The 27,862-nt window shown below is 40.0% G+C and overlaps 1 protein-coding gene across 1 annotated transcript; it reads left to right on the top strand.

The window, feature by feature from the left end:
* The first annotated feature begins 2,122 nt into the window (after positions 1 to 2,122).
* COPS3 (COP9 signalosome subunit 3) lies at positions 2,123 to 27,651 on the top strand. The gene is made up of 12 exons (XM_081270956.1): positions 2,123 to 2,315; positions 6,228 to 6,357; positions 8,071 to 8,183; positions 8,270 to 8,319; positions 10,494 to 10,586; positions 12,117 to 12,296; positions 15,800 to 15,940; positions 17,394 to 17,567; positions 21,380 to 21,466; positions 25,450 to 25,563; positions 27,083 to 27,163; positions 27,496 to 27,651. Exons 1-12 carry the CDS (start codon positions 2,261 to 2,263, stop codon positions 27,547 to 27,549), a joined length of 1,272 nt encoding a protein of 423 aa, XP_081127082.1. The 5' UTR covers positions 2,123 to 2,260; the 3' UTR covers positions 27,550 to 27,651.
* Positions 27,652 to 27,862: the final 211 nt, after the last annotated feature.

Below are 27,862 nucleotides of genomic sequence, written 5' to 3'. Positions count from 1 at the left end.
ACTTTATTCTTGAAAGGAAAAGATAAGGGTGGAATTACTCTTTGCTGTTTGGGAGGGAGTGTAAATTGTATGCTGGCTCAATCCAGAGGCTCTCACATTTCAGTGTGCTACAGAATCATGGCAAGGCCATTCAGTTCAGATTCCTGGGCACCACCTTCAGAGTTTTCAATATGGGAGGTCTACAGTGACTCCAAGAATTTGCATTTTCAAAAAAGGTCCAGGTGCTGCTGCTGCTGCTGACGGGAGTCATGGTTTGAAAGCAGCTGCCACAATCTAAATAGGCAACTCACTTCAAAGTACGAATAATACAGGGGCTGGTGTTAGGTAACTCAACGGTAGAAGACCTGCCTAGCTTGTGTGAGATCCTGGGTTCTATCCCCAGCACTGAAAAAAAAAAAAAAGTTTGCTTAACAGTCATGGCTATTTTGAATTATTGTAATACTTTCTCTGCCATGTTTTAGGCTTTCACTAAAACCCATGTATATCCATGGAAAGGAACCCTATACATCAAAATATCTGTCTGTGTGCTGCAAGAGATCAAAGATTGAAGACCAATTGCTGCCATTCAGGGCCATCTCTATCTTGAAGAACAAGTGTGAAAGTCATTCATCTAAACATGTCTCAAGTCCATCAATTTATTTCCATCTCTACTTTAAAGAGTTACAATTATTGTTATTCATGGTACAATCATTCAAGGCACACAGATTTCATGTCAACAACTGCGATAGCTTCCTAACTGAAGCCAGACCACTCTTTTAAAGATGTAATCTGATTGTGCCACTTGCTTCTATAAAATCCTCCAGTAGTTTTTTAATCATCCCAGGTAAAAGCCCATTATCTTGAACACTGCTTACTTGACGTGGCCCCTGTCTGCTTTACAGTCTTACATCCTCTCCAAAGCCTCTTTCTTCAGAGGTCAATTTGCGCCATTTTATCTTAAGAAAGATTTCCCCTTGGTTCCCAGATCTGGTCAATTTCCTCTGTTGCACGATCTTATAGAGCCATGTTCCATTCCTTCAGGGCACACTACCTTTTTTTCTAGGGTCTTTATGTATTCATCATCTGCAGGAGAGAAGGAGTAAGACCATTTTTTGTTCACCGGTACATTTCTAGTGTCCGAGCACAACATGTTGACCATGTAGGTACTGGATTAAACACACGTTGGATGGAGTCTTAACATGTGCATTTCTCAGTTCCAATTATGTACCAAATCAAGAGAGATGTTTGACCTAAAAAAACTCCATGCCAGTTAAAAGCCATTGTGGCAGGGTGCGGTGGCGCACGCCTGTAATTCCAGAGGCTGGGGAGGCTGAGACAGGAGGACCGCGAGTTCAAAGCCAGCCTCAGCAAAAGTGAGGCGCTGAGCAATTCTGTGAGACCCTGTCTCTAAATAAAATACAAAAATAGGGCACGGAATGTGGCTCAGTGGTTGAGTGACCCTGAGTTCAATCCCCAGTACAAAAAAAAAAAAAAAAAAAAAGCCATTGCTTAAAGTGAAAGGAACAGCATGCTTTTGAAGTCAAGTGGAGGAGGGAGAGGTCAATTCCAGGTGGGAAGCCTGTTCATTCAACATATATCTTGAATGAAGATCCTGCTCACTCCTACTAGGTACTACGCTAAGTGTCTCATAGGCCCCAGGGCGTTGTGTGGGGTAAACAAGGTACAGAATGTGCACACACAGCTGCTGTGATAGAAAAAGGATTTGAACCTAGTCTGCTTTTAAAAAAAATAAATATTTTTAGTTGTAATTACTTTTTTTTAAAAATCTTTTTAAGGTGGTGCTGAGGATCGAACCCAGGGCCCCCCACCTCCCAGGCAAGCGCTCCATCACTGAGCCCCAGCCCCCACCCCCTCGTCATGGAAGACGTGGAAATTAAGCCGGGCTTAAAGGAGCTGGCCAAGTGAAAATAGACGCACAGCCATTCCTAGCCAACTCTGGGCCGACAAATACGGGCTTAGTTATGAATTTGGTTCCTTCCTTTCTCAACCATTCGCATCTAATTTGGGAAGCGATTCCACGGCAGCACAAAAATGCAGAAGGACGCAAGGGAAACTTCCGGACACCGAGAGGAGAGAAACCGTTTCCACGGAAACAGTAACGTGTTCCCGACAAGGTGAGATCTCGCGGTGCTTGAGCCAGGGGAAGTGACGTCAGGCCTCTCCGGAGGCCCTCTGGTGGATCGCCGCGGCCCCTCCTCCCCGAGCGGCCGCCTTTTCCCGCGCGAGCTGCCTCTGGTGCTCGGGCCGCCCGCGGGGAAACATGGCGTCCGCCCTGGAACAGTTCGTGAACAGTGTCCGACAACTCTCGGCTCAAGGTGAGGCCTTAGGCCGAGGGGCTGGGCCTGGGTGGGCCTCGGGGGATGGGCCTGCATCCTCAGGCGCCAGCGCGGCCGGTTGGGACCGCCCTCTTAGTTCCAAGCTTCGTCTCGGGGGCCGGACTTGGGATTGTGGCGCTTAGACCAGAGTGGGATCGAGCGCCGCTGAATGTAAGCAGCCCTCTCGAGTTCTTGAGCCCAGCTGTCTCCTCCTGCCAGACTCACCTCCCTGGGGCCGCCGGAACCTTTCCTCCCCCCCGGCCCGGGCCCCTGCCACCGGGCGCTGCGCTTGACAGTTTGGGGGCGTGACTTCCGCCGGGCGGCTTCCCGAATGTCCATTGGCCCGTTGGGCTTCCCTTGCTTTCAGTGATTGGCGCAGCGCCTTGTTCGTCTTGTCGCCAGCCGGCCGCCCCCTTGACTAGGCCGCGGGGAGCGGGCAGAAGGCGAGTCCTTTCTGGGCTCCTTGGCTCCGAGGCTTGCCTTTGCGGATCTCTCAGCAGCCAGCCGGCGCAAGCTGGGGAGCCTCCGCACCTATTTTGGTCCTAAAGAATGCCAAGGGAGCTCTCGCTGATGGGACTCCATTTCTATGGTGTGGAGTTGTTATCTTGATTATTTTGCCCTTGTTTTTCATGCTCACTGGCTCATGCAAATCATCATCTGAATATGCCGAATACTTGACTCAGGATTAGAGAAGTTAGTAGCTATGAAGGACCCTTTAACTACCCGGTACTTGCATATTCTTCATCTGAAAGATAAAAAATATGTCCCTACTTCATAATGATGTTATGAGATCGAGTGGAGAAGCACCGTGAAAGCACTTGGAACAGTGCTTGTCATGGGGTGCAGTAAACAGAGCTGTAAGTTGTAAGTGCTAGAAGCTGTGTGACCTCTGACAAATCACCTTTAATCCCTTGAATCTCTTTTTATCTCCATTTGTGGAAATACAGGGTTGCTGTTTTGCTGCTGTTATAAGGCTTCAATGTTCTGGTTTGCAATCGTGCTTAGTAAATAATAGTTCTCTCATTTTCATTATTATTAAAAGAAATTAAGGGGCTGGGGCTGGGGCTCAGTGGTAGAGCGCTTGCCTAGCATGTGTGGGGCACTGGGTTCCATCCTCAGCACCATATAAAAATAAACAAAGGCACTGTGTCCATGTACAACTAAAAAAAAAAAAGAAAGAAAGAAAGAAATTAGGTTCACAGGTCGGGTACAGACTTCCATTTTTGTGAATGAGGAAACCAATCGTTCATTTCTGCAACACACTTAGTTTCTACTTCCTGGGAAGTGATGTGGTTAGAAGATTGATATTGGAATCCTGTCTCGGTCGCTTGGTAAGACATTTAATTTTTTTCTGGCCAATTTTCTCATTTACAAAATGGAAGAGGACTGTGAAAAACCAAGGAAGGTCACTTATCTGTAAGCTTTGATAGTTTCTCTGTGCAAGACAGTGCTTTGGAAAGAGTATGCTAGGCAGAGATAAATATAACTTTTCACTGCCAACAGCTTCTGTGCCTTACATTCATTTTGTAGTAAATGTTTAAGTTTCTGTTCAGCTGCTTTTATTCAGAATTTTCTGACATGGACCTGAAGTGAAAGAAATGTTGTCATTTCCAGTTCTCTCAGATCAGAGGGAGTTTCCCTGGGCGCATCTCTGGTTGGACTCGTTTCACATGCACTCTGACACTTAAACTCACTTTTGACAGGCATAGTGACCCTGCACTAGTTAAATGTCTGATGATTTCATAGTGACCTAGCTTTTATTTTAAGTGTCACCTCAGCTTTGGTTATTTAATTGGAGGAAAACTAATGGACTAAAATGTTGATTTCTGGGTATTTCAAATCATTGTGAATGTATTTAGAGTAGTGGGTGTTTTTATGTTTTGTTTTATATATTTATAGCCTCACTATGTTCCTGAGGCTTGTCCTGAACTTGCCATCCTTCTGCCTCCGCCTCCCAAGTTGCTGGGATTACAGGCATATGCCACCACACCTGGCTGAACAGTAAATTTTTAAAAGGGCAAATTATTATTTTTATTTATTTATTTATTTTAGTTGTAGTTGGACACAATACCTTTTATTTATTTATCGAGCCCAGTGCCTCACACGTGCTAGGCAAGTGCTCTCTTTATTGGTGGTGCTGAGGCTTGAACCCAGCTCCTTGCACATGCTAAGTGAGTACTCTACTGCTGAGCCACAATCCCAGCCCCTAAAAGGGCAAATTATTTAACCAGAAGATGCTCTTTCATAACTACCAGTGAGTTCCATAATAAAACGATGGTGAGCTGTATTTTTCCATCTCAACAGATGTTTATTTTTGTTTTCAAAGAAAAATTAAATTTGAAAGTATTTTAGTTTAGGAGCCCCAGAAGTTATCAAAGTACCTACCTACAGTCATTTGGATTTAAAGTATTATACTGTTTAAATGTTCTTTTAATAAGGGAAAAAAATCACCCACTACTGTACAGAAATAATTGAAGGACGAATCTTGGGGTTAATGCCCATGGAGGGCTAAGATTGTGGCTCAGCGGTAGAGCACTCCCTAGCACATGCGAGGCCCTGGGTTCGAGCCTCAGCACTACATAAAAATAAAATAAAGGTATTGTGTCCAACTACAACTAAAAAATAAATATTTTTGAAAAAATGTCCAGGGACTTATCCCTACCACTACCCCCAAATGTTGCCAGGATGTCTGTCTTCAGGATTACCATCAAAATTGATAGGTTTACTTTAAAGTACCAATTCAGGCCTAATTAGGTTCTGTACCTTAGTTGTTTAAACTTATCATTATGATATAGGAGAAAGAGTGATGATCAGTTAGGAGAGTAACTAATTCAGCAGATGCTTGTTGATTGGCTACTAAGCAGGCACTGTATTCTGAACTGGAGAAATGAACAGTCCTTCCACCTGATACTTTGAATTGCCTAACCACCATAATCCCATGTGATGGAAAGAGGGCAGAGAGGGCAAATATCCAATGTAGTATATCCATCCACCTTGGGGGAGGGGGAGGCCCAGAGAAGGCCTGAGTAGTTGAATGTTGAATATGAGTCAGGTAGCGGATACAAAGAGGGTTGGAGAATAGCATGTGCAGAAGCATAAAGATGAGAGGACATGTAATGATGATTTTCTGGGCTTTTGTGACCAAAGAGTAGGTATGTGAGGCAAGGTTGCAAAGGTGGCAGGCACCCATTATTTAAGAAGCTTTATAAGCCAAGCTGAGTCATTTGGATTTCTTTTTATTTTTAAATATATTTTTTAGTTGTCAGTAGACCTTTATTTTATTTACTTATATGTGGTGCTGAGAATCAAACCCAGTGTCTCACACGCTGGGTAAGTGCTGTACCATCAAGCTACAGAATATATTTATGTCTGCCTAGCATACTCTTTCCAGTCTTTTGGATTTCTTAATGCCATTGGAGTAATTTGATTGAATTTTCATTTTAGAAAGATCAGACAGTACCAGTATGGAGTACTGGAGAAAGAAAGATCAAAGCAGACATACTCTTTAGAAGATGTATGATGTAATCCAGACGAGAAATCATGAGGATCCAAATTAAGGCAGGGAGAGGAGAGACAAAGGATTGGAACCAAGGAAAGTTTTGGGTGCAGAGAGAGAGATGTGGGAGGTGGTGACAGTAATGTGTACATTTCTGGGTTGGGGGACTGGAAAAGGCACTGGAGGAAAGGAGAAACTTACGGAGGCTAGAGAGAAATAGGAGAACTTCTAACTAGTTCTGAGTCACATGCAGGTTGTTTCACTCCTTTGGTCCTTTTGGGTCCTTATCCAAAAGGAGGGAGACACAAGAAATCATCTTTGGGCACTGTGGGCTCTGAGGTACAAAGTCTGCACTTAGCATTCCTTTAGTCTAGTTGGTGCTGTGATTGAATGCTAGTGTTGTTCCTGTTTTGCAGGGCAAATGACCCAGCTTTGCGAACTGATCAACAAGAGCGGGGAACTCCTTGCGAAGAACTTATCCCATCTGGACACTGTACTAGGGGCTTTGGATGTACAAGAACACTCCTTGGGTGTCCTTGCTGTTTTGTAAGGGACATCTTCTTTTTATAATTTTGTGCTTTTTAAAACTGAACACTGCACTTTCTGGCTCTATTTTATTTATTTATTTTTATTTTCCATTTAGAAAGTAAGTTATGTAAACAGCATTGAGCTCTTTCACAAAGCTAAAATTATTTTACTTATTCCAGCTAATCATTACTTATTATATTTTGTTCAGTTTTATAATTTTTTGGCTCTCGTTTATGTTTATACATATTATGGAAATTTATTTTAAAAAACAAATGGCCATCCCAATTATAGGCACTGTTGTTTGCATTTATCTGAATGCTTCTGTTCATGTAGTCTGTAGAATTGTCCATACTTTCTAACTTGGAAAGAAATAGGAAGAGTGACAGAATGGGTCATGGTGGAATACACTGAATGAAAATATCAATTTTTATTTCTTTTGACTTGGCACAGATCTTCAAACAAACTTAAGCTATTTAAGACCAAATTAAATAGACCTTATTTCAGCTGGAGTTTCTTGTAACTCTTTAGACCTGATAGTAGAATTGGGATATCATGGTTGTCATGAAAATTTGAAAAAGTAGAAATAACTGGGAAGAAATTGACCTGAAGGGAGGGTTTGGCTCCATCACATTGCTATTCACGGCACAGAAGTATGTGTCAGGAGCAGCATTTAGAACAGAAACCTTGTGAGAACAGAAGGGTCTGGAGCTCTGCTCTGCAATAACAGGCTATTTAAATTAAATTAAAGTCAAATAAAGGGAAAGATTAAGTTTTTCAGTTGCTTTTGCAACAGTTTAGCCATTCTGTAGCCACTGTGTTGGATGTCCAACCATTCTACCCCGGACAGTCTACTAATGAACATTGTACTAGTATAGATGTTCTGGACAAAGCAGTTGTCTTATTGACATGAAAGAGCAGACAGCATGCATGTTTTATACACACATAAACTCACATGTATAAAGTGAGATAATATATATGAAAGCATTTTGAAGCTGTTTAGTACTTTACTATTGTATATCAGTTTTTTGTTTTTTTAATTTGTGGTGCTGGGGATTGAACCCTGGGCCTTGTACATGTGAGGCAAGCACTCTACTAACTGAACTATATCCCCAGCCCATATATCAGTTATAATGATGCATGTAAAGAACCATGAATTTGTGGCTGATGTTCTAGATTTGAGTCTATATTCTTCCAATTATGAAGTGTGGGATCCTGAGCTTTATATTTTATTTATAAAACAGAAATCACAACTTATTGTGAACTCCAAATTAAATTGTTCCTGGCACATTTTTTTAGAAAATCTTTTATATATACATTTATACACACACATATTAATATTCTTATTAATTATAGATGGACACAGTATCTTTATTTTATTTATTTATTTTTATTTCAAGGTTTTTATTTATTTTTTTTAAGTTTATATTTGGTTCATCTACAAGTACTAGAAAACCTGATGTTTGACCTTATTAGGGGAGTTTTTCATTTTGAAATTTTTTTCTTTTTTAAGCATATTTTTGCAACCCCAGTTTGTGCCAGGGTTCTATATCTTGGTTATGCAAAAGAACCCAGCCAGGAGAATCTTGTGGACTCTAGTTCTTAAGTTTAAAAATACTGTTCCTTATTTTATTTCACAGAATATTAGAGGTAAGATGGACTTCAGGCATAAGTTGCTTCTATACTTACCCTATGAAATATTATGGTAATTACTTTCTTTTTTCTTTATTCTAGGTTTGTGAAGTTTTCTATGCCCAGTGTTCCTGACTTTGAAACATTATTCTCACAGGTTCAGCTTTTCATCAGTACTTGTAATGGAGAGCACATTCGATATGCAACAGACACTTGTAAGCTAACCAACATTTTATCTTCTGTTGAATGTGTTTTGCCTTTTTAGTTATTTATATTTTCAATATTTTATTGTTGTATCTAGTTGCTGGGCTTTGCCATCAGCTAACAAATGCACTTGTGGAAAGAAAACAGGTAAGAAATGCTATTCAAGTATTTATAGCTCTGTTATAATGTGTATCTAACTTTCACAGTGAGCTAGGTAATATTAAGAAACCAGGTTGATGCTCAGCATCTTAACACTTAGGTACATGTGGTTACTTGAGAGCTCCCCAAGCTTTTGCTGTAAGGACAGCAGTCACTATGTGTGGAGAATGAGCCAGAGGTGCAGGAAATGTGCTTCTTCAAGGGAGGCAACTAGTTGGTCGTCCTTGTTTTCACAACCACCAATCTGGACTGGTGTTGTGGTTCGGTGGCAGAGCCTGCCCAGCATGTGTCAGGCCCAGGGTTCAAGCCCCAGAACCACAAAAGAAAAGACCAATCTAGTGCATTTATGCTATTTTTTGTTTGTTATATTTTTTCTTTTAACTTTCAATTATAATTTTTGCCGCACAGAAAGCTATTAACACCCAAAGAATTCTCATGTACTTTTCATCCAGCTCCTCCAAATATTAATATTTTACTATACTTGCATTTTCCGTTATTCCCTCTATTTTTCTGAACCATTGGGAAGTAAATTGCAGATTTACTGTTACTTCTGTTACTCATAATTACTTCAATGGTGCTTCCTAAAAAATTAGGTCATTCTCTTATAGACCATGATAAAATGATCAGTATCTGGAAATGGATGTTTATAATGTTCTCACAATTCACGGACCCTGTTCAGATGTGGTCAACTCTTCAGCCAATGTCCTATATATATATATAACAACCTATGGGTTGTTGTGTTTTTTTATCTCTTTAGTCTCCTTTAGCCTGAAACAGTTCTTTGATCTTTACCTTTTATGGTATTGACACAAGTTAGAATTTGGGTGTTTCTTTTTTATTTGAAAGTGAACTTTTAAGATTAATGGCTTAGAGGAAGCTGAATACAGAAAGAACTAGTTCTGTAGGAGTACCAAATAACTGTTTGAAAGAGATGGTTTAAAAAAGTCACCAAGGCTTTATTGAAAAAGCCATATAAATTATTTAGATATTTTATAATATCATCTGTGTAGAAACTGATTGATTGTACCTCACTTAAAACTTGGTCTTCTTGGGGCTAGGGCTATGGCTCAGTGGTAGCGCCCGTGCCTGGTATGTGTGAGGCATTGAGTTCGATTCTCAGCACCACGTATTAAAAAAATAAAGATCTATCAGCAACTAAAAAATATGAAAAAAAAATAACCCTTTAAAAAATATCTTGGTCTTCTTATATACAATGAGGGCAAGAAACAGTTCATTTGTTACCTTGTGATATTAGTTTCCTCTGCACAATCCAAAGTTCCTTCATTCTTCCCTACTCCCCCCTCCCCCCGCCCCGCCCAACACACAGACTGTGGATCAGTATCTGCTTATCAGAGAAAACATTTGGCCTTTGGTTTTTTGGGGATTGGCTTATTTCACTTAGCATGATATTCGCTAGTTCCATCCATTTACCTACAGATGTCATAATTCTTTAAGGCTGAGTAATATTGCATGGTGTATATGTACCACATTTTCTTTATCCATTTATCTGTTGAAGAGCATCTAGGTTGGATCCATAGTTTAGCTATTGTGTCACATCAGTGTGTGCTGATTTTAAGTCCTTTGTGTATAAATCGCAGAGTGGGATAGCTGAGTCAAATGGTGATTCCATTACATCTTTTCTGAGGAATTTCCACACTGCTTTCCATAGAGGTTGCACCAGTTTGCAGTTCCACCAGCAATGTATGACTGTACCGTTTCCCCCACATCCTCGCCAACAATTATTATTGCTTGTATTCATACAATACAAGCCATTCTGAGTGGAGTGAGACACAAATACATTTCTAAGCTTAGATGCTCATCTGTTATAAATGATTTGGAAATTTTTTGTTTGGTTAGTTATTGTAAAGATAATCAACTATTAAGAAAGTAACTTTGTTTTTTATTATTGATATTCACTGGAGATGGGGGAAGCTTTTGACTTAAAGGTGGTGCTGAATTGTCAAAGTATTCTAAGAAATAGCTTCAGAAAATGTTTTCTGGCTGAATGGGGACAGACATTTCCTGACAGAGTATGGAAACCTCATATTGCTATTTAAAGGAACCTATCAATTAGTGTTATTTTTTATTTGTAAGTGACAACATAAGATCCATTGTGCTGCCATCTTTGAGAACTTATCTGAAAGAGATGTCATTTCTGACAGCCCCTGCGAGGAATTGGCATCCTTAAACAAGCCATAGACAAGATGCAGATGAATACAAACCAGCTGACCTCAATACACGCTGATCTCTGCCAGGTAAGCAGCTAGAAAGTGCACCAAGTCAGTGCTATGAGTCTGCATGGGTTTGCTCAACTTGGAGTAGAAGGTCATTTGATGGAGATTGTGTTCTGCTGTAGAAGTTTAAATGTAGTCATGGAGCTTAGCTAGTAAGTTTGTAGGTCAGATAGGGTAGTCAGTGGTTGTAATATTTATTTATTCATACATTCATTCATTTTGTAGTCTGTTTAGAGATAGGGTTTCACTGAATTGCTTAGCACCTCTCTTTTGCTGAGGCTGGCTTTGAACTCATGATCCTCCTGCCTCAGCCTCCCAAACCCTGGGATTACAGGCATGCACCACCATACCTGGTGGTTGTAATATTTAAATACAAAAAAAGGAAAATTTGTGTATATATATATATATATACACACACACACACACACACACACACACACACACACATATATATATATATATATATATATATAAATAAGAATTTTTGTGATTGAGATATAGTATATAATAAAGCACAGATTTTGTGTACAAAGTCAGGCATGGTGGCACTTCCTTATAATCCCAACTACTTGGAAAGCTGAAGTAGTATTCCAGGCTTGAGGCTAGTCTAGATATCTTAGTGAGACTCTGCTTTAAAAAAATAAAAAGGGCTGGGATGTGGATCCATGGTAGCACTTGACTAGCATGCCCAAGGCCCTTTGTTTAATTCTCAGTATTGGGGAAAAAAAAAAATAGTGTACAGCTCAATGCGTGTACAGATGTCTATACCATGCCCCCATTGTCTAGATATAGAACTTTCCTATGTGCTTGCTTTCTTTTTTTTTTTTTCTTTTAGTTATATTGGACACAATACCTTTATTTTATTTATTTGTTTATTTTATTTTATTTTTTTTTAAAGAGAGAGTGAGAAAGGAGAGAGAGAGAGAGAGAGAATTTTTAATATTTATTTTTTAGTTCTCGGCGGACACAACATCTTTGTTGGTATGTGGTGCTGAGGATCGAACCCGGGCCGCACGCATGCCAGGCGAGCGCGCTACCGCTTGAGCCACATCCCCAGCCCCTATTTGTTTATTTTTATGTGGTGTTAAGGATCAAACCCAGCACCTCACACGTGTTAATAAGCGAACGCTCTACCACTGAGCCACAACCCCAGCCCCATTTTCTTGCTTTCTTGACCTGCACAATTTCCTATACTTTCCTGAAGGATTAATTGAAAAAAAGACTTTGATTTTTGTGTTTTTATGATCTGTTTTACTAGTTCAGTGAATTTAACAAGGACACACTTGTTTGCCCATCTGTAAACAGATGGGTGGTAGGTGGGTTAAAGGATAATGGAGCTGTATTATGGAGTTCTCAATCATTTTATCTATGGCATGCCCTACTGGTTATTTTTTTAATATGAAGAAATGTTACTTTATTCTGAATGGTTAGGAAAATGGAATAATGTGATATATAACATTTTCTTGAAATTTATGAAATCTGTAAATTTCCTCTTGCTATAGCTTGCCAAAGTAAAGTTAAAATGATGATTTAATATAAATTTTTTCACAGCTTTGTTTGCTGGCAAAGTGCTTTAAACCTGCCCTTCCATATCTTGACGTGGACATGATGGATATCTGTAAAGAGAACGGAGCCTATGATGCAAAACACTTTTTATGTTACTATTATTATGGAGGGATGATCTATACTGGGCTGAAGAACTTTGAAAGAGCACTGTACTTTTATGAACAGGTAATCATCTCTCCTTGTCCCTGAGGTGGTTTTGAACTTGGGTGATTAAAGAAGTACCTGCTTTGTTTTCTAAAATGAGTGGGTTGGTGGTTGGGCCGCAGAGTTTCAGGGGGAGGTCCTTTCAAAGACTGTTCCTCTGGGCATGTAAACAGTGGTGACTTGCCCAAGCGTAAGATGAAGAGCCGTGGCAGTGTAGAAGAAACACTAATCTAGGCTTTAACACTTATAATCTGTCAGATTTGGGGCAAGTAATAGTATATCTTACGTTTAAAGCTTCCTTTACTTAAAGGAAAGAAATTAAAATGTCTTCTTGTCTAAAAACATATGTGGTATTTTGTTGTTTCTTGTCATCGTTCAAAATTCAAAGAGCATTAAGGAGTACATGGTGAAAAGTCCTTTCCACCCTTATATGTGTCTGTGTAATGGCCACTGGTCTGTGCCATTGAGATAATACAAAGCTTGGTAGAATATTTTGGAGGTTTACTCAAGGACTGATAAAGATACACAATATTGATTAATACCAGTGTTCTAAGATAAATTAGATATTTGTAAGTATCTATTTAATGCATAGCATGTATTAAGAACAGTTTAAGCCTTCAAAGAGCTTAGTTTAGTTGGAATGATGGCTTGTAATGCACTCGTGTACATGTCCGGGTCTCTAGATAGTGCTGTAGGGAGTTGTTAATGAGCCCTGCTGAAGGAGCCTGAGGAGAGTCACCATGAGGTGTGGCAGTCAGGAACATGTTACTAAAGGATACATCTAGTTGGGTTAAATAATTGTGGTATGTTCATTTTAAGGCTAAAAATTTTTAAAATGGCAAAAACATACTTCAGGACTAGGGATGTGGCTCAATGGAAGAGTGCTTACCTAGCATATATGAAGCCCTGAGTTCCATCCCCAATACTACAAAAACAAAAAAAACAAACATACTTCATAGTCATTGGCTGCATTTTTATATTACTGTCCCAGATAGTACCTCGCAAGCAGACATGAATGTCAAGATAATGTAAGCTTTAAAAAGACAGGAATGCGTGTAATGCACTAAGAAAATATTTGTGTCTCAGATAGCTAAAACGGCCCGGTGTGGTGGCAAATACCTGTAATCCCAGTGACTCCGGAGGCTGAGGCAGGAGGATTGTGAGTTCAAAGCTAGCCTCAGCAAAAGCGAGGTGCTAAGCAACTCAGACCTGTCTCTAAATAAAGTACAGGACAGGGCTGGGGATATGACTCAGTAGTTGAGTGCCCCCTGCATTCAATCCCTGGTACCTCAATAAATAAATAAAATGATCAAATAGATAAAATGGTTTTAAAATTTTGATGCATATACATATAACCCTTTTACCTAAAAATATACTTACTCCCTGATTTTGACCTAATGACAATCATTGTCTAGTGTTAGAATTCTTTATGCAACCCTGTTTTAATGATATGCATATAGCCATAGATGGTATTTTGGAAAGTTATAAAGATTTTTTTATATTTTTAAGAAATTCCAAAAGAAGAATTATTTTTCAAAAAATTCAGATCATTTAGCATCATACAAAGCAAAAAGTAGTGTTATTTCCTTTCCTCATATAGCACCTTTGACTGACTAGCTTACTTGTCTCGACCAATGTAAAGCTAAGTGGAGTCTAATATCTTACAACTAAAACAGTATTGCAGTAGGAATTGTTGTATGTGTCTTCATGCACTGAAATGAGTGTTTCTGAGAGGACCTTACAGTCTGGCTCAGAGGTGCCAGTTTTGATTTGGAAGATTGGGGCTGATTTGGTTGTGTTAGTTGTCAAGCTTATTAGCCTTCATAAAACCAACTGAAATGAAAAGGCAGCCATAGATTGGGACAAACCTTTGCAAATCACTTTTTAAAAAAAATTTTTTTTAGTTGTAGTTGGACACAATATCTTTATTTTATTTTTATGTGGTGCTGAGGATCGAACCTAGGGCCTTAGATGTGCTAGGCGAGCGCTCTACTGCTGAGCCACAACCCCAGCCCTGCAAATCACATTTCTGATAAGGGTTTTACATCCAGAGTATCCAAAGACCTTGCAACTCAAAATTAAAAGACCAAAATTTAAAAGGACATTGATTTTTTTTTTTTTTTTTTTGGTACTGGGGATTGAACTCGGGGACAGGGGCACTTTATTTACCACTGGGCTTCATCCCCAGCCCTTTTTATTTTTTTATTTTGAGACATGGTCTCACTAAGTTGCTTAGGACCTCATTGATTGCTGCTGAGGCTGACCTTAAACTTGAAATCCTCTTGCCTCAGCATCCCGAGTCACTGGGATTACAGGTGTGCATTACTGCACTTGCTGGACAATGAATTTCAATAGACATTTCAATACACAAATGGCCAATAAGCTCATGAAAAGACGCTCATTGTCATTAGTCAGGAAGGAAATGCAGATTCAAACTAGTTTTGATACTAGTTCATACCACTAGGTTGGCTAATATTTAAAAGGCAGCCAATAACAAGTGTTGACAGGAGGTGGAAAATCCTGAACCCTCATAACTGCTGAAAGGATTGCAGAGTATGCAGTTACTTTTGGAGTGCTTTGCATACCTTGTGTGAAGCCCTGGGTTCCATCTCTCCAGCACCACAAAAAAGTTAAAAACGTTAAACATAGTTAATCATGTGACCCAGCAATTTCACTCCTAAGAATATATCCAAGAGAAAAGAAGACATGTACACACAAAACACGCCCACTGATAGTCATAGCAGCATTGTTCATTCCAAAAGGTTGGAAACAACCCAAAAGCTCATCAACTGAGGAAAGGCGTACTGAGTGTACTGCGTATCTACAAAGTAGAATGTTATTCAACTATGGTGTAAAGTACTTACAGTGCTAGAAGATGGATGAACTTTGAAATGTGAAAACATTGTTAAGCCGGTCACAATAGACCATATACTGTATTATGCCATTTATCTGAGTGTCCAGAATAGGCAAATCTATAGAGATGGAAAAAGAGTAGTGTTTGCCTGGGCTTGTGGGGAGGAGAGAATGGGAAATGACTGCTAATGAGTATGAGGGTTCATTTTGAGGTGGTAAAAGTATTCTGAAATTAGGTACTGGTGATAATTTTGCAACATAATGAATATACTGGAAATCACTGAATTGTGTGCTTTACAGGGGTAAAATTTATACTATGCGAATTATACCTCAACAAAACTTTTATGAAAAGCAATAATAGGCCAGATGCCGTGGCGCATGCCTGTAATCCCAGTGATGTAGGAGGCTGAGGCAGTAGATCGAGATTTCAAAGTCAGCCTCAGCAACTCAGTAAGACCCTGTCTCTAAATTTAAAAAATATAAAAAAGGGCTAGGGATGTGGCTCAGTGTTTAAGTGCCCCGGGGTTTAATCTCCAGTACCAAAAAAAAAAAAAAAAAAAAGAAAGCATTAATAGGACATTTAATATAAGTCTTGTTTTAAAAGTGATAAATGTAGTGAGGTGCTATTACCACTGTGGTGTGCTCTCTTTTCACGTTTTTCTCTTGCTCAGGCTATAACTACTCCTGCCATGGCAGTCAGTCATATCATGTTGGAATCATATAAAAAATATATTCTAGTGTCTTTGATATTACTCGGCAAAGTACAGCAGCTACCGAAATACACGTCTCAGATTGTGGGTAGATTCATTAAGGTGAGTTTTTAAAATAAAACATTTTCTTATGTGACATGTTCATAAGTACATAAAGAATTAGTACGGATACAGTTCCGAGATTTTTATAGTGATCTAGCTCTCCTAGCAGCTTCAGATTAGCAGATATTTATTAAGTGTCCGTGGGAGCCCAGGAGCTCAATTCAGTCAGAATCACTGTTTCAATGCTTATACATAGTGTGCCTGGTTAGCTTAGAATGTTTCTCAGAAACCTATTCCCAAACCTTCACTCTGGCTGCTTATGGCTATATTGTTTTGCTAGTTCCATTTCTTTATTCCATTTTGACCATAATACTGAACAGGCAGTACTGATCTGATTGAACTTCCACCTGCTCACGTGTTTGTATATCTTACCAGAGCCCCTAGATGAAGGTTATAAGCTCTGCCCACTGCACTCTTGTTGTGGTTTTCTGTGATAACCCACTTTAGGGCAATGTTTTAAAAAAATAGACCATTGGTTTTTGTTTAAATGCATTTTTTTTTTTTATTGTTGGTTGTTCGCATTTTTTTTAATTGAGCAGTTCCAAAGGGTTATGAGATTACAGTCCTCATATAAAACTCAAAATTTTAAGGAAGTAAATCTGAAAATCTTCCTGCTGAGATTTTCTTGCTGGTTTATTGAAGATAGCCAGCAAAGTGTCCTTTGCCTAAGAGCCCTTTTGAGGTTCTCAGGGCTCTAGCTGCTTGGTTACAGGCAAGAGAGTAGGAGGGGGTGGCTGAAGGTGCTCCCTGGACTCCCACAGAAGAATGATATGCAAGATAGGTCGATGACAGCCCTGCTCAGATCACTGTGAGAAACTCTGAGGAGGCCTGTTTTAGAAGAAATGCCCTTATAAAATGACGTCTTCATGGCTCAATTGTATCAGTCACAAGAATTAAAAACTTACTGATGATGATATCATGAATGGTGAAAAAAAAACAGACTTCAGATCAGAGAGGTGGATTTGAATCCAGCTTTCTTCCTGTCAAATAAGTGTTCTTCAGGACCATTCCACATTCTCTGGACTTCTGCTCCAGCTTCTTAATAGGAGTGGCAGATTGTCCCATTGTACATGGTGATGTGTGTGCAGAGAGGGCTGGGAATGATGGCATTTTTGCCTTCTTTCTTCCCAGCATAGATTATCCATAGGAAGAAACAGTGAAGAAATAAAGATGTGTATCTTCACTAAATTCTGTGGGCTTTCTCCTGCTTTGCAGTTACTTGCTCTGTGCTATGAAGTGTTATTAATAAATTACTTCACAGTGAATTTCTATCCTTGGTCTTAAAAAACAGGCATTTGCTTTGGATAAATTGTAGTTTATTAGGAATAATGTGGAGTATATTTGCTCAAAACATGGTGCCATAGGTTGGTTAGTTTGTTTTTTGCCTCCTATAAAACTTTTAAGTTCTCTAAAGCTTTAATCTGATTTTTTTCCCCTACCTTCAAACCTTTAGCCTCTTAGTAATGCATACCATGAGTTAGCACAAGTTTATTCAACTAATAACCCTTCAGAACTCCGAAACCTGGTGAACAAGCACAGTGAAACTTTCACCCGCGATAACAACATGGGACTGGTGAAGCAATGTTTATCTTCTCTCTATAAGAAGAACATTCAGAGGCTAACAAAGGTGAGGCGAGCATCTCCCTTGGATGCTATCTCCTGACTCCCCAGGGCCTTGTTCTCTTCTCTTTTCTTTTCAGCACTGAGGAAGCAGATTCAGGGATAAAGTATGACAGGATATCTATACTAAAAGAGATCTCTGTTGTGACTGGGTTCTTAGAGTTTGATTGATACCTTTTGGTCTTTTCAGGGCTAGAGCAGGGTATTTGAGAAGAGGAGCAGGTGAAGAGGAAGAAAGGTAGGCGATATGGCTACATTGGGAGGCAGAGAAAGTAGCCTTGGTGGGGTCGCCAGTTCCAGATTGGCAGATTGTGGGGTGCTAGTGATGGCTAGCCTTGGAACCTCTCAGGCCAGCCTGATCTGTGCTGAACTTTTATGTTTACATACTGCAACTCTGACATTACCATGTAGTCCAGAGTTGAGTGAGCCATGTATGTGTAGTTGAATTCTAGAATTTAAGGAAATTATATAATTTTTATTTTTGAGATGAAAATTACCATATGGTTCATAATAATAAAAATTATGCACTGTGCACAGAGGTATATGCCTGTAATCCCTGCTACTTGGAAGGATCACTTGAGCCCAGAAGTCCAAGCCAACCTGGGCAACAGTGAGACTTGTCTCAAAAAGAAAAGAAAATAAGCTTATTATTAAGGGTTCAAGCAGTACATAAAGGTATAAAGTAAAATCCTCTGTGTTAAAAAGGCATGTGCAGCATATAATAGGAATCCCACTAAGATTAGCTTAAGCAGATAGCATGTTGCTTTTTTTCTGGTGAAGGGTCTGTTCAGGACTGCATCAGATCACAGCTGGTGAGAACATGGTGACCCTGTTCTTGTGCCCTTCCCTCATGGAGTTAGCAGTGGTCATAGTGGGGAGGAAGCACAGGAGCAAGACTCTGAGCTGTTTGTTGCCAGGATGCCCAGCAGTGGGAAAGGATGATGGATTTGCTTATGTGAGGACCTGAGGAAGGTGACTCACTCCATAAAGTGAGTGAAGAAGAGTGGCACTGTGGGGTAGTAGTGGAGGTGGGCAGGCTACGCAAGGACAAAGCCTCCTGCTGTGAAAAGGAAGGAGTTGGCTAGGTGACCACCGAACAAGAGGAGAAATTTCCTCTGAATATTTTAGAGAAACCATAGCCTCCTGACATACAGAAATCAGCAGAGAATTTGTCAAAAGTTAATTTGTGAGAAGAAAATTAAAAATGTGAAAGAGAAAACAACTCAAGAAAGATAAAAAACCAAAGGTAACCTGTTAGCCAGAGAAAAACCGTTGTAATCCACACAGACTTGAAAAGACTGTCTTAAGAGATGGGATATGCATGCATTGCTGCAGAAATCATCACTTAGCATCTTGTGAAATTCAATGTTCATCCTTTCGGAATAGTTGGCAGCTTATACTTTGAGAAGTCAGTGTAGTAGAATTCAGTTTTCTGTTCTGGATAGGAAAATCCTTAACCAAATTCAACCAAACAAATAGGAATAATCTCAAGCCGGTCAGTCCAGGGCTGGGGCAGTGGCTTATGAAATCCACTGTGTCCTGGGTCTTCGGTGCAGACTCATAGTGGATTGTGGCATGCTGGGCTTGTGAGCACTGCCAGGGGATGTAGTGGGTGTCCACCACAAAACGTGGTAGGCAGGGACAGTGTCCTAATGCAAGGGGTGAATCTCTGGTGGTGCTGCTACACTTTGGGCATCAGGTCCATGGCAGAATAATAGAAGGGGAAACAGCAAAGGATTTTCAGTCACGTATAACTTCCTTCTTACTACAAAATCAGAAAGTCAAAAGCTGAGACATCTCAACAGGTAGACTGTGTGTCACTGTTGGTGATAGAAAATGTGTCTCATGGCTCTGCCAGTGAAGGGAAGCTAGGGACAAAAGGTTTATCAAATGGAAGTTTAATCTGCCACTCTGATGCTAAGAGATTGCTCCATGTTAATGTGTCTGTGGATATTTTTCTGGATTCCTATTGCTTCTCCATTGCTGTGTGTATGTGTAGACACTCTAAGTTATATGTAGTTGGGATCATACTCTGTGCTGTTTTCTACCCTGTTCTTTCTGTTCAGTATATCATAAACCCTTTTCCATGGTAACCTAAGTCTGTATCACAGTGGTCCATACATAGTAGTTCCTTATGTAAGTGGTTCATAATTTATTTAGCCAGTCCCCTGTTGATGAGCATTCATATAGAAGCTGCTATTTATTTTGAAATAGGAAAAAATGACTTTATGTATTTTAGAAATATTCACTTTTTGAGTCCTTGTTTGTTTTAAGCTAAATATGTATTTCTTAAAATTAGCAATAATTTCACTTTCTTGTGTGCTGTCTTCCAAATTAAATAGATATTTTTGTCATTGACATATCAAGAGTATTCATGTGGGGTGTGTGGCTCTGACAGAGCACTTGCCTAGCATGTGTGAGGCCCTGGATCCCATCCTCAGCGCTGCCAGAAAAAGTAAAAGTAAAAGTTCGTGATGAGAGTTTTAACATGCCCAGCTCTGAAAATGCCATTGTTATAAATGTTGCCAGCTGCCATTGAAAAAAGGAGCTCTTTTAGTTTCTTCCTGAAAAGGAGCATTTTCATCAGGTCCCAAGCAGAGCAGCAGTAAACAGTGGTGTCCTTCGCTTTTCACCAGTGTGTGGTCCTTCCTCTGTTTGCTTGACTCTTCTGTTTTTTTAATAGTTTTTTTTTTAATTTTTTTTTATATTTATTTTTTAGTTTTCGGTGGACACAACATCTTTGTTGGTATGTGGTGCTGAGGATTGAACCCGGGCTGCACGCATGCCAGGCAAGCGCGCTATCGCTCGAGCCACATCCCTAGCCCTTTTTTAATAGTTTTAGCTTTGAATTTTGGAGGATGAATGTGAGCTTTTCAATTTTATTTTATTTAATAAGTAATACATTGATTGTCAAAATTCAGAAGATATAAAGATCTCCATTTTGTTTCTGTACCCCTAGACACCCTTACTCTTTCCCCAGAAGTAACCCAGTTTTACCCAGTGAGTCTCTTGGGCATCTTTCTGGAGATGATCTATGTGTGTACATGAAAACACATGCACATACATGTATACAGTCTTTGCCTTTATTTACACAGATGTTGGCATGCCATATACACTGTTGAACATTTTCCTTTTTGCTGTTTAACAATGTGTATATCCTGGATTCCTTTATAGTTCATAAAAGGTGTCGTCACTTTTCTTTTTCACTACTGCATAGTAATCCATTTGCATGGCTGTGCTGTTCTTTATTTAACTTGTCCTCTGTGGACACTGAAGTGTTTTCCTGTATTTGGCTATAGTAAACACCATTACAGTGCACATATATGTGTCTTGACCACATGTTATTTCATGCAAATAGGAAAGTATGCCTAGGATGCATTTCTAAAAGTGAAATTACTAGGTCAGAGTATCTGTGCACTAGTCACCTACAGGGTGCTGCTGACTCGTCTTTTATCAAATTGTACTTCTTTACATTCCTGCCGGCTCACATGGTGGGCCTGGTTCCTCATACCTGTACCAGTGCAGTGTTATCAGACTTCAGAGCTTTCTGAGATGAAAATGGAATCTTGGTGTAGTTTTCTTTTAAGTTTTTCTACAGGTAAGTGACTGAGCGTTCTTGCACACAACTCTTTCATTTCCTCTTTATTTTGCACAGTCTTTTCTTTTTATGGGCTTTTGAAAGTTTGACCTTTTTCTTACTGTTTGGTAAAAGGGCCATGTGTGTATCTGTACAGCAATGGAAAGAACTGTGTACACATTTGGTAAAATATCTTTCTTCTATGGTTTCTACCTGTGATTGATTCTACTTCTGACTTTCAGACATTTTTAACACTATCATTACAAGATATGGCAAGTCGTGTGCAGTTATCTGGACCTCAGGAGGCAGAAAAATATGTTCTACACATGGTAAGTGTTTTCAGTTTTTAAAAAGTCAATCAGGGGACTTTTGTTGTTATAAAAGTAATGGATGTTCATCATGGAAAAAAAAAATTAAAAAGGAGAAAGGGGGAAATACCCAGAGTTAACCACAGTTGACACTCTGGTCTTGGATCTATTTCCTTACAGTTTGTAGGATTTTCCAACCATAGTAGTATTAATCAGCTTTACCTGAGGCAAGTAACTGTATAAAGAGATAAGGTTTGGGGCTGGGGATTTAGCTTAGTTGGTAGAGTGGTTGCTTTGCATTCATAAGGCCCTGGGTTCAATCCCCAGCACTAAAAAAAAGAGAGAGAGAAAGTTTATTTAGCTCACAGTTTTGGCATTTCAGATCCAAGATCAAAGATCCAGAGAACCTAAGCAGAGAGAAAGAGACCAGGATCCCTCAGTTCTTTTCAGGGGCACAACCTCAAGAACCTCCCACTAGGCTCCACCTGCTAAGGGGTTCTGTCACCTCCCAGTAGCACTGCCCTAGACCAAGGCTTTAATCATGATGGACCCTTGGAGAGCATTCAGAACCATAGTTTTAGTGGCTTGAGTAATGAGCACAATGGCTGTGTCCTACTTGTGCTCCTTGTTTGTCATATTTACATATTTTCATTATCAGACTGTAAACCTCATTTAAAATACCCATGAAATATTCAAGATATACAAAGAAGCAAACAGTAGTGTTTCTCTCTGCTGGTCCGCAATGAGATCTCAAGTTTGCAACAGTGCGTATGTCAAGACACCACTATAGCATCAAGAAAAGGTGCATAGTGACATTGGTGACTTACATCCTGACTCAAGTCCCTTACCTTGTGGGCCAGTGCTAGTCTGTGACTGCACCTTGAGTACCACTAACAACTAACATAAAGATGCTAGGACACACACTGACACCCTCTCCTTAGCACTTCCCACTTGCATTTCCCCCACTTTCTCCCACCTCAACCACAGAACCACTTCCGGTAGGGATGAATGTCTGTGCTAACTAACATACCAAGTTGGTAATACAGTAACCTACCCGTTATATAATTACATAGCTCTGATCTGATTTTGGTTCACTAAATACAAACCTGGGTCCACAGGCCAAAGCAGGCAAATCTTTCTATAATCTCTATGATTTCAGGATTAAAAATATTAAAACTACTTTTCCTTGTGGTAACGGAGTATTTTATTTCAGTAGTTCAATTTACAAGTGTTCTAGGGTTGTTGTTTTGTTTTTGTTCTTGTTCAACCTAATTTCTCAAAATGTGCATACACCTCAAACAAAGCAAAGCCTGTCTGACGGCCAGCCTTAGAGTATCTTCTCGGTGCCCCTTCACCAACCCACAGGGTTACACAGGATGAGTGAGCTTATAGCCTGTTTCCCAAAAAAAAAAAAAAAAAACCCTCTCTTTGGTGGTAGAAATAGATGCATGATTGTGATACTAGCCAAGAGGCATCGGCTAGTAAAACACTGTGAGGACAGAGGAGGGGCTGGGTTTTGAACACTGCTGGACCATCCTGACAGACTGCATCAGTGCTTCTCTGCCAAGGTTGATTTTATCTGCTGGAGAGATTTGTCCATGTGTGCTGGGGATCAAATCCAGGGCCTTATGCATGCTAGGCAAGTGCTCTATCATTGAGCTCCGACTCCAGCCTTGGAGATGTTTTTGGTTGAGTGTGGTTATTACTGGCATCTTGTGGGTGGAGGCCAGGGATGCTGCTAAACACTCTATACTGCAAGGACATCTCCACAGATAACAAAGACTTACTTGAGCAAAATCTCAGTTTTACCAGGCTTGGGAAATTGTACCCTGGGGTCTGTGAGGGCAGGGTTTTTTGTTTTTGTTTTTGTTTTTGTTTTTTTTAAGTAAACGTTTCATTGGAATAAAGCACACATAGAGAAAAGTACCCTTAAGTAAATATGTAGCCAAACACATTTCCACAAAGTGAAGATGTCTGTGCCAACAATACAGTGAAGGAGCAGCACATGACCAGCTCCTGGAAATAGCCCTCCCGCCTGCATCCAGCTTTCCCCTGGCTGGAAAGGCCATTGTTGTACTGAGATTTTTTTGCTTTTATTTTTGTGTCATAGATGAAACCTAGGAGCGCTAACCACAGAGCCACATCCCCAGCCCTTTCTTGTATTTTATTTAGAGGCGGGGTCTTGCTAAGTTGCTTAGGGCCTCACTAAGTTGCTGAGGCTGGCTTTGAGTTAGCAATCCTTCTGCCTCGGCCTCCTGAGTCACTGGGATTACTGGAGCACCGCTGGGCCTGGCTTAGTGTCCTGATTTCTGACACCCTATTAGTTATGTTTGTGTGAACTCTTATAAAAGGAAGCATATAGTATGTTTTTATGGGGTCTGGCTTTCCTTGTTTTGTTTAGTTTTGCTTAGCACTGAGTCATTCATGATGCCTGTAGTTGTGGTTGGTGTGTTTTCAGCTGAAGCGTTCCACTTTTGGGATATATCTTCCATTGGAATTACGTGGATATTTAGGTAGTTTCCCATTCTGGTTATTGTGAATACATCCACTCTTTAAGGAAGCAGCTTTCCACGGCCACAGGGTTCTCTGCATTCTATTTAATACTGCTATTTCATTATATAGTCTCTGTGCCCTCCAAGGCTAGAAAAGGAGAGGGCCAGTGTAGACAGCTCAGTTTCACCACTAACAGATGAACCAATCATCATGACACCGTGGAGCAATTTGTTAGGAATAAAAATACCTGTTAGGAATTTTTGTTTTCTTCTGACTTTTTAACTTCATGGTCAAGATGTGGCTCAATCAAATTCCCAGTCTCTGATGCAAATAAAGAGCATAGACCTTGAAGCTGTCTTTGACTCAAAAATGATAGAAAAATTTTCCTGAAGAATTAGAAAACAATTTCCACTGGGTGAAACAAAAATATGTTAGAGCTTCACTTCTTAACATATAGCAGCAAGCCAGGTGTAGTGATGCACACCTGTAATTCCAGCTATTTGGGAAGATGAGGTGGGGGAATCATAAGTTCAAGCCAACCTAGGCAACATAGTAAACCCTTCTCTTAAAAAATAAATAAATAAAATGCAGCAATAATATAAGTTATATCTTATTTTAAAATGCAAGGGCAAGGGGCTGCGGTTGTAGTTTAGTGGTAGAGCATTTGCCTAGAATATGTGAGGCGCTGCATTCCAGCCTCAACACCACATAAAAAAGTTAATTAAATAAAAGCAAGGTACCTAAAAAAAAAAAAAAAAAAGGACAGGACTAGGGTTATATCTCAGTGGTAGAGTACTTGTCTGGCATGTGTGAGGCCCAGCACCACAAAAAAGAAAAAATTGCAAGGGCACTTTGACAGCATTATGCCAAGTGAAGCCATATAGAAGAGATCACAGAGCACATAATACCAGTTCTAGGAAATGTCCAGGACAGGCAAGTTCACTGATACAGAAAGCAAATTAGTGACCAACAGGGACTGGAAGGGAGACGGGGATGGGAAGAGCTGCTCATAAGTACAGGATAGCCTTCCAGGATGATACAAATGTTTTAGAACTAGATAGTAGTTGCACATGACATTTTGAATGTACTAAATGCCACTGAATTGTTCATTTAAAAATGATTGAATATGTGCATTTTACCTCAATTCTTTAAAAGTGCAAGGGTGGGATTTTGTATTTGTATATGTTAGTTTTCCAACCCTTAGTTTCTGTAATAGTACCTAGCATATAGTAGGGATTCAGTTAACACTTATTAAACAGATGGTACTTTAAATAGATATACAGCCAGGTGTAGTGGCACACACCTATAATCCCAGCTACTTGGGAAGCTGAAGCAGGAGGATTGCAGGTCAAGGTCAGCCTGGGCAACTTACATCTCAAAAAGTAAGAAAAGAATTATAGAACACATGCAAGTTTGTTTACATATTGCTTTCTGTGCCATGGTTATATTCTATGACTATATATTCATGTAGTGCTGAGGTATAAACTACTTCCTGATTTCTTTTTCTACAGATAGAAGATGGTGAAATTTTTGCAAGTATTAATCAGAAGGATGGTATGGTCAGTTTCCATGATAATCCTGAAAAATACAATAACCCAGCCATGCTTCATAACATCGATCAAGAGGTAAACATTATATACTAGGTTGGGGGTTTTTGAGATTGAGGTGCTATACTGGAAGTTCCCAGCCTAAACACTTACTTCCTAGAAAGTTCATTTCAAACTGGGTATGGTAGAATACACTTGTAATCCCAGGAACTTGGGAGGATGAGACAGGAGGATGGAAAATTTGAGACCAGACTGAGCAATTTAGCAAGACTTTGACTCAAAATTTAAAAGGAGGGCTGAGGGTATAGCTCAGCAGTAGAGCACTTACCTACCATCTGCAAGGTCCTGAGTTTGATCTCCAGTGCTACAAAAAATAAAAAATTTAAAAAGAGCTGGGGATATAAAAAAGTAGGTTTAATTTCAAAATGGGCTGCTTAAGGGGCTGGGGATGCGGCTCAAGCGGTAGCGCGCTCGCCAGGCATGCGCGGGGCGCTGGGTTCGATCCTCAGCACCACATAAAATAAAATAAAGATGTTGTGTCCACCAAAAACTGAAAAGTAAATATTAAAAAATTTCTCTCTCTCTCTCTCTCTCTCTCTCTTAAAAAAAAAAAAATGGGCTGCTTAAAACTCTTTTAAGATGGGCACGGTGAAATATACCTATAGTCCCAGTGACTTGGGAAGTTGAGGCAGGAGGATTTCAAGTTTGAGACCAACTCAGCAATTTTAGCAAGGCCCTAAGCAACTTAGACCCTGTCTCAAAATAAAACATAAAAGGGGCTGGGGATGTGGCTCAATGGTTAAGCACCACTGGGTTTAATCCCCAGTACCAAAAAAACAAAAATGAAAAATTTTTTTAAGATTGTTGGGCTGTAAACAAATAGTGGGCTTAGTGAGTTTAGATTTCCCCACTAGCTCACCAAAGCTTATTGAACTCAAAAAACACTTGAAGGATCCAGTACAATTTTGTCTGTACCCAGTTGTCATTTACAAGGTAGTTTTGTTTCCATGATGAGATGATCAGCAAACAACTGGTCAGAAACAGAGTCCAGGATAGAGTCTGTTTCTGAACATCTGAGTAGGGAAATGATTGAGCCTCTGTGAAATACAGAAACCTAAAAGCAATACTTGTTTATCTACAAGTGCTGCTTTGACCCTTCCTGGAGTATTAGGTACATTGTACTTGTACTATGCTAACTTTCTGAATCCAAAACATTCTGACTCTAAAACCTTTTAGACTTTTCAGATCAGGGATTGTGAAGCTTTGGCACCCACATTAACACCTGCGGTTACAAAGATGGAATTTGGTTCACAGGGGTTGTGGCTCAGCAGTAGAGCACTTGCTTAGCACATATGAGGCCCTGGGTTCCATCCTCAGCACCACATATAAGTGAATAAACATATTGTGTCCAACTACACCTAAAAAATATTTCTTAAAAAAAAGATAGAATTGGGCTAAGGATGTGACTTAGTGGTAGAGTACTTGCCTGCTATGTGTGAAGTCCTGGGTTTGATCCCCAGAACTGCCAAAAGATTAAAAAGGATGAAATTGACCCAGGCCCACCTGCTAATTGTGTTCCAACTTGCGTGTCATGTAGATGCTAAAGTGCATAGAGCTGGATGAGAGACTGAAGGCCATGGACCAGGAGATCACAGTGAATCCCCAGTTCGTGCAAAAGGTGAGTGGGATTCTCTCATTAAAAAAGCAGACTGTGTATAGACAGGGATACCGCTACATCAAGCATGATAACTGGGTTTCAGATTATTAAATATTTGGTTGCCCATTGTTCTTGAAAACCATTATCAAGCTTACAGAGAAATATTTGCTCAGACATTTTTAGTGACGGCCTGAAGTGTGCTTACGGAGACTCCTGAGCTGCCTGCTCTCATTGTTTCCAGGGTGACTTTCCTCTGGGAGGGACAGGATGAGCAGCTGGTATGCTGGTTTGGGGATGGGGAACCCCGTGACAAAGCCAACCATAAACAAACCGCTTTGCTGTCCCTTTCACAGAGTATGGGCTCACAAGAAGATGATTCAGGAAACAAACCCTCCAGTTACTCCTGAAACTAACACCCATCCCAAGTACAACAAGAAAACCTGGCAGTCACCTTCGCCACAGCGAAGTTACGAGGGCAGCAGGGAGTACAAGCCTGTTCCACCTGGACATTCAGAAATTCAGTTTTGTTTTGACATCTTCAGCCCTATGTGCTTTCAGAAAACCATTCTCTCTGCAAAGAACGGAAAAAAAATTTCAAACTTTAGAGTCTGTTGTGGATTTATTTATCCTCAGATTATTGTTATTGCATTAAATTTACCTTTTTGTTTTAATTCCTTCAACATTGATGTGTCTTCTGTATCAACCCCCCCCCCCCCCGAA

This window comes from Spermophilus citellus (assembly GCF_964194105.1).
Source record: "Spermophilus citellus genome assembly, chromosome: 17".
NCBI classification, from domain to species: domain Eukaryota; kingdom Metazoa; phylum Chordata; class Mammalia; order Rodentia; family Sciuridae; genus Spermophilus; species Spermophilus citellus.
Note: the sequence above shows the minus strand (reverse complement) of the source record. Positions and strands in the feature narration are given on the sequence as shown.

What these genes read in the sequence shown, in the direction of transcription:
- COPS3 (XM_081270956.1), top strand. Translation starts at nt 2,261, where the DNA reads ATGGCGTCCGCCCTGGAACAGTTCGTGAACAGTGTCCGACAACTCTCG. An exon ending in CACTTGTGGAAAGAAAACAG is followed by an intron (nt 8,320 to 10,493) that starts GTAAGAAATGCT and finishes CATTTCTGACAG; the next exon opens with CCCCTGCGAGGAATTGGCAT. An exon ending in CACTGTACTTTTATGAACAG is followed by an intron (nt 12,297 to 15,799) that starts GTAATCATCTCT and finishes TCTCTTGCTCAG; the next exon opens with GCTATAACTACTCCTGCCAT.